Source organism: Echinops telfairi, unplaced genomic scaffold, assembly GCF_000313985.2.
Source record: "Echinops telfairi isolate 266 unplaced genomic scaffold, ASM31398v2 ScPeMD7_7469;HRSCAF=8507_0, whole genome shotgun sequence".
In the NCBI taxonomy this organism is placed as follows: Eukaryota; Metazoa; Chordata; class Mammalia; order Afrosoricida; family Tenrecidae; genus Echinops; species Echinops telfairi.
The window spans coordinates 45947009-45954457 of record NW_022111372.1 but is presented as its reverse complement, the minus strand read 5'-3'; the positions used below and the strand labels follow the sequence as shown (position 1 = coordinate 45954457).

At 39.7% G+C, this 7449-nt stretch overlaps 1 protein-coding gene across 1 annotated transcript in view; it reads right to left on the bottom strand.

Annotated features, from left to right (window-relative positions):
- Window positions 1–7449, bottom strand: part of LOC101651407 (zinc finger protein 850) — a 61762-nt gene that overhangs the window by 36032 nt on the left and 18281 nt on the right. Inside the window, exon 6 of the mRNA XM_045284677.1 lies at window positions 4830–4881. Within this exon, the coding sequence (XP_045140612.1) occupies window positions 4830–4881 (52 nt within the window). The remainder of the gene's footprint in view (window positions 1–4829; window positions 4882–7449) is intronic.

The window sequence follows — 7449 nt, the reverse complement described above, 5'->3', positions numbered from 1 at the left end:
AATTAGAATGGGAGAAAGGCATGATGGCGCCTACAAAAAGCTCAAAGTGCCTTGACCAGTGTCCAACCCTTGACCTTCCGGATTTAAGAAGCCATTTTACTTATATGTTTCAGAAAAAAGACAAATTGACTGGAGAGCTTTTGTGAGACCTGAATCCAGACCAATAGCATACTTGTCCCCAAACCTTGCTCCATTTATTGTCAGCTGGCCCCACAGTCTGAGGATGGTGGTAGCTGCGGGCACTTCAAACTTAGGTTCATTCCCTAGCAGCAGTGGTCTTGCACCAAGGTCTCAGCATATTAACAGCTGAGTGCAGGGCACTTTGAATTGCTCTTAGAGAAAATGTTGTTACTCTATGTGATAGTTACGTTTATTGTGCCAACCTGGCCAATAGGAACATGTAGGATTAATCAGGTTGCAGCTTGATTGGAGGAGGGCAAAGAGATAAATGGCTCTGCAAGGCACAACTCTGTCTCTCTCTTGCTCTCTGGTGATCGGACCAGAGTTACGCTACTTTAGCAAGTTTTTGGCCTCAACCTGTGTGCTACACTACCTGTAGGCCAAGCCAATCTGTGGATTGTGTCCCTAGAGCTCGAGTGTCCTTTGAGACCTGCTTTGCCACGTTGCTGGTGTGTACATCGTTTGAGTTTAAAGCTGGTGGATCCAGTTGCCTTGCATTGCTTGAGTTCGATATCTCATCTGGGCCTGTTTTGTTAAGCTCCCGAGCTACTGACTGTTGCTGACCCACCCCACTGTTTCCTAACTGCGGACACACTCTGCCTGCCTTGCCTAGAGAGGATTTAGCTTTCTGCTTCCTTGACCTTGGACTTGGCAGCCCATGTGAGTTGAAGGACTTCCAGTATATTAAGTATCCCATGAAAGTGAATTGAACTGAGACCTCTGTGCTTATTATGGATTAATTATCTGTTATATTTCTTCTCACTGTATAAACCTATTCTCATATATAAATAATCATAAGTGTCCTGGTTTTGTTTCTCTAGAGAACCCTGCCTAACACACTATACCAATCAATCAGGTGTACTCCAAGGTGTTATATAAAAACTCAAGAACTGTGCTTTTTTCTACCACCTCTTTCTAGCAACAGCAAGCAGAGGACACACGAGGATTTTCCTCACAATCTTTGAAGTGGTTAATCTCTTTTTTAGGCCCCCCTCACTGCTATTATTTTCATTATTACCATTGCCCCTGCACATTGGGTCTATTGTCTAAATTGGTATCCTTGCCTTCTTTCAAATAATGATACTCCAGCATCACAAACTGTACCAAGATGTTGCAGCACTCACGTCCTATCAGACCCTGGTCCGAACCAAGTCAATGGAGCCCCCCCACCTCTGAGAATCATTCCATCATGTCTGCTGAACCTGTATTGGTCTACATTTTTCTTAAGGGGAACTATCCTCCCAGTATGGGAGACACCTGGCCCACCCTCTATTATTTGTTTAATTTTGTCTCTTCAAGTCATCATGACACTAGGGGTAGACTGGAAATTACTGACAAACACAGTCAGGGCTAGTGAAGAGCAGAGGCAAGAAATAGCTAGAGCAGTCTCTGCCCAGTCTCCCAAATGAATTCCGAATCCCATTCTTTTTAACTGAGGAATGTTGTCAGAGCAGATGCTGAGCACTCAACCCCCAGGAGAAAGTGAGGACTCCTCCTTGAGGTGCCTGCTGCTCCAGTGATAATCAGGACTAGTCATCAAATGAGCAACAGGAAACCTCACCAACTAATCAGGACACCATGGTTAAAAATAACAAAAGGACTCAGTTTCGGCTTAAAGTAGACAATTGAACTCTTATCTGTATTCCCCTGCAAAATTGATGGTTTGTCCCAGACTGAGATCTTCTTCAACTTTTGAGGAGACACTCTATGCTCTCTCAAAGAATATCTCCACTTGATAAACTACTGCTTGGCATTGTGCATTTCTATCTCTGATACAACAAGCAATTGGGAGGAACTAGGATGCTACTTCAGAGGAAGAACACCCAGCAACACTGGCACATAACAGAAATCACTAGTTGCTCCCAGGGAGAAAGATAAGGCTTTCTACTTCTCTAACAAGTTACTGTCTTGGAAAACCACAGTGGCAATTCTACCGTGACTTACAGGGTGGCTATGAGTTGGAATTGACTCAATATCAGTGAGTTTGGTTTGCTTTTTATACTCAAGGTCCCACATTAGTATTAAATTTACCTTTGTGAAAAATAATATATCGCAGATAGCGTCTATTACTTTCTAAAATTTAACATGTTTCTTAAAGTTTATACATATAACATACAGTTTGGTTTATCTTCAGTTACTCTACTTTGTTAATATTCTAAAATGTATCCATTCTGTTATCAAAGTATATCCACACTATTCCAATTATTTGCTATTATTGTTAGTGCTGTAAGAAAATACTCATATATGTCTACTGGTGCCCGAATGTAAGCATTATCTGTCATATACATGAGGGTAAGTCAGAAAGTATTACTACTAGAACTCTTATTTATTCATGCACAGGTTTCTTCCAAACAAAACATGCTTAAATATGCATCTACAATCATGCATGGCTTCTGACAAGTTCTCTCCATTGTCTTCATCTCATTAGATGCCTTCAAGAAGAAAAGGAGGAAATATAAAGGAAGAGGGGGAGAGAGAGAAATAAAAAATGGTGGCTTCTGAGGGGACCTACTGGGCCAGTTAAAGTCAAAGCAGAGAATTCAGCTTAGAGTTTATTTATATATTTTTTGTACTATGAAAGTATAATCTTGATAGGTTTTCTCAAAAGATACTGGATGATCATTGGGCTTATTAGGAATAAGTTTTAGCAAAATTCAAACTACACTGGTGATAAAAAGGCCAGAAAAATTGTACCTAGGAATTATGTCTCATTATGACAATGAACATGCCCTTTCTTTAAATGTAGCAAGGGCTGTCCTATTGAGCCCTTGAGCCCCATGAACCATATAACCCTGATATTGACCCACAAACATTTTCTTTTGTTACCCAAAATAAAAAGAAAAACATTTAAAAATAACATGATTCAAACTGCCTTTTGATATGGTATAAACAGAAGAGCACAGAATTTTTCTGGGAATGGTTAGAGAGATAGAAGTGTTTAAACTTCAGTGCTGTATAAACCTTGGTGTAGGATACTTTGAGGAATAGTAGATTCACATTTTGTTATTTTGATGATTTGGCAGGAATACTTTCTTCCTTGCCTTCATCCATAGGAGTGGAAACTCTGCCATGATGTGTACATATCCACCTTTACAAAATAACATCAATAATTTGTGCCAATTTTGTGTCAACATAGTTGGGCCAGGATTCTCAGTAGGTTGGCAGTTGAGGTCACTCTGATGAAGTGACCTAACATAATGCAAACAACTACATGATGGGACCTTCTCAGAGCAGGCAAGGAGTTGTGCAAAGATTAGGGTACACTACTACCCTCTGCTTGCCATTGTCTTGATGATGTTTTCTCAAGGGTCTGGCCTACTTTATACATATAAATGGATACTCTGCTAAGGTTCCTCATGTCTTCCTGATCTGGAGCCTGCATCTGGCTCATTGATAGTTCATTCTCTGAACTTAAGCCAATGGTGGGTCCACCATACTGCCTACTGACCTTGGCAGCCATTGGAGCCTGCCATCTGACCTGCTGACCTTTGATTCATCCATCTCTGCATCCGCCAGCTCTGTTCTTTCTGCTTCATCTTCCTACTTAATCTTTCTGTTTCCTTATTTGTCAGCCCCCAACTGCTAGTCAGGAAAAATGTCCAGTTTAACAGCTGACCCTCCAACTTGAACTGGACTGAACTACCCACTTGTAAAACTGTGTGGACCACTCTCTTGAAATGTATTTTTTATAAACACCACTAAAAAAAATTTCTTCTTTTTTTAGTTTCTTTAGAAAACCCAGCCTGACACAAAATGTATACATACATACACCAATTGAGTATGAATTGTAGTTATTCCACACTTTAATACTCAGTATTGTCCCAAATCTTAATTTTTGTTCATCTAGTGCTTACAAAATCACAATTGATTGTAGAACTAATTTGCATTTTTGTAAATCTAGATTTCCTCTCCTGTGAAGTAACTAATCTTATCATCATATATTTTCTATACACAGCTCAGTTCACTGTTCAGATTAAATTTTGTTGGGCATATTATGTAATTACATCTTTAGCCTGTCAATCAGGTCACAGCCTGATTGATGCCTCCTTGTGGGCATGGCCTTCTCATGAGGATTCTGGGAATTTTCCTCTCTTCCTCCCTAGAGGCAGGACACACACTCTCTCTGCTTTACTGGCCTGTGACAAGCCACATGGAGCCACACTGATGGCAGCCAGGGCCCTGGAGCTGGCGGAGTCATGTGGAGAGCTGTGCTAGCACCCAGATTCATCCACCAGACTTTTCACCCACTGGCCTGTGATTTTCCTGCAATTACCATCATTGCATGTGCTGCATGAGTCTGACAAGGAATTAATGGGCTAATATCAGAATTATGGACCTAATCTGGACTGGGCTGGGTTGTTTTGTCAATATATAATTGCTCTCTGATATAAAGTCCTTTCCTCTACATATGAGTCTCCCTGGATTTGTTTCTCTAGTCTACCAGTTATAACAAAGTCCCCTGCCCTCTCCACTGTTGGCTTCTCTGCTGAGGTATTTGGTAACAACTTTCAGTGACAGGCTCTTTCTTTTCAACAAATGTTTGTGTAACCATTCCCTTAGTGAATAGGGTATTTGTCAAGAAATAATGGGGCGCTTTTAAAATCTTGCTTAGAAATCACATCAGCTGGATATCCAAGTTCATCACTTACCAATTCTACCTGCCACAAGCCATATAAATGTAATTCAGAAAGTTCTTTGCCACTGAATAAAAAGCATCACTGTTTCTTAATGTCCAATGACCCTTTAAAAGCCTCATCAGAAACAATTTTAACGTCCACATTTCTAACATTCTGTTGCTCGTGCCATATGCATTTTAAAAAATTCTTTCTATCAGAATTACCTTTGATGTCCATAGTTCTAACAGTCTTTTCAAAGCAATGTAGCTTGTACCAATAAAATCCAAACTCAATGCCATTGAGTCTATTTTGATTCATGGTGATCCTATAAGGCAGAATAGAAGTGTCCCCGTGGGTTTCTGAAACTGTTGATACTTTATGGAAGTAGAAAACCTCATCTTTCTTCTTTGGAGCCACTGGTGGTTTCAAACTGCTAAGCGTGCAAGTTAGCAGCCCAGTGACTAACCACTATGCCACCAGGGCTCACTCTTCTAGCCTCAGTTATTACTCAATTCCAAAACTGCTTCCACATTTTGGGTATGTTAGAGAGGCACTCTACTATTCTGGTACCAAATTAATTACTTAGTGTATTTTAACAGATATGCCAAAATTGGATTGCTTAAATTCATCACATTTCAGGAAACTAGGAAGTTAAATTCAGGATGCTGTTCCTAGCAGATGGCTTTCACTCTATTTGATCTGGAGAAAAATCCTTGTGCCTTTTAGCACCTGCTCCCAGACAATTTTCCTGTGGGTTGATATATCTTCCCCAGTCTTCTTACTCGCTTTAATTCAGTATCTTTAATATAACAAGAGGTGGACTTGCCCTACACTAATCATGCCTCATGAATATAACAAAGACAACACATTCCCCAATGGGATAGTAACCACAAGCATATAGGCCATAATTTATAACAGTTTTTTTGAATAAAATTAAATTCATAACACCAGATAAAAATTTTTTAAAAGAACTATTGACATTTTCTTCTTAGTATGGACACTAAGATCTTTCTAGGAATTTTCCTGTTAGGAAGAAACTAAAAATAGATATACCTATCATGGTAATGGAAAAGGTGCATTAAATGATCCAATTTTTATTTTCACAAGTCTGAAACAATGACTGATTAGTCCTAGAAAGAAAAAGCTGAATTTAGTAATTTTTTAAAAAATGATTTGCAAAGATTTTTCAAAAATGTTTTGGAAAAATACATTTCCTCTTTCTTTTCTTTGGAAAAGAGGGAGAAGTTGACTGTTTTATGAAATATGTTTCATATCAACTGCATGTCTACTCTTGACAAGCTGTTCAAATGACTAGGTTTCATGATAAATTGTTGTGGGAAACAGAATCGGAAGAAGGTGTATACGGATGAATTGTTTATTCTAATGTATTAAGAAGTCTGGCAGGGCTGGGTTTCTGGGGTGGAGGGAGGTCTTCACCCTTGTGAGTTGGAGATGAGTCCTAGTCATATTCTCATAATTTTGTTCCCTACTATATCCTCCCATAATAGTGCTGCTTTAAAGTTACCTCTTACAAGCACATGGGTGATTGTTATCTAGCTGGCAGCATTATCTATAAGAGCAGACATGTGCAATTGCTCTCTAGGCTCTGAAAACAGCCACTCTACCTTACCTTCCCCTGGCACTGGGGTTGTTACTCCTCCAATGTACTCAAGGACTTTTAGGGTTAGGTTACAGTCCACTTGATGTATGTGGTTACCTGTAATTAGCGGGGCTTGCATGCCCATAGAGTGCATATAAGCCTTGGTTGGAAATATGCTTTCTCTGCACAGACCTGGCTTCTGAAGTCAACGTCTCAAAGGTGAGCCCTTGCATGATGCCTTATCTTGTCTGATGGCTCTTTCACTTACCCCTTAATTATACAACTGCCCCTTGGACCCATTTGATTGTGGGGGTAATACCCCACAAGTTGTTTGATTTACAAATAAATTATTTCTTTGCTGACTTATATTAGTCATATTTTTAAAATGTTGAAGCAGAATAATTTATTGAAGGATATAATGACTGTTTTGGGAGAAAAAAAGCATCTAAACTTAAAACCTTTGCACACAGACACTGAATTTTGGCTAGTGTAACAGAATCTGCAGAAAGAACCACCTAAATGAGGCAATGATAGAACTGAACGGTAATTGTCACCTGTCAGTTTACCTACAAAAAACGACAGCCTGAGTATCATATTGTTCCTGGGTCTTCTAGGTGACTGGAGAGCTCAAGAGCACATAAATCATATGGGAGTAAAAGTTGTGCTATGTTTCAATTCTGTCTAGACCAGAGCATGTACATTGGTACAGGTAAGAGCTCAGGACACATGGAATCCAGGTCAGATAACTCACTCGGGAACAGAAATGGGAGTAGTAAAACCAGGAAGGGAGGTGTAAGGTGGGGAAAGGAGGGGAAGTAGGGGGTACAGTTCACAATGATTGACACACATCCCTGAACCAACAAACCCCAAGGGGGACAAACAACAAAAATGTGGGTGGAGGAGGTCAGTGATCATTGTAAGATATGAAAATATTTTATAATTTAGCAAGTAGGCATGAGGGTGGGAAGGGTGGATTGGAAAAAAGAGCTGATACCAAGGGCTCAAATAGAAAGTAAATGTTTAACAGTTGTATGAGCCCCTAATAAAATGTTT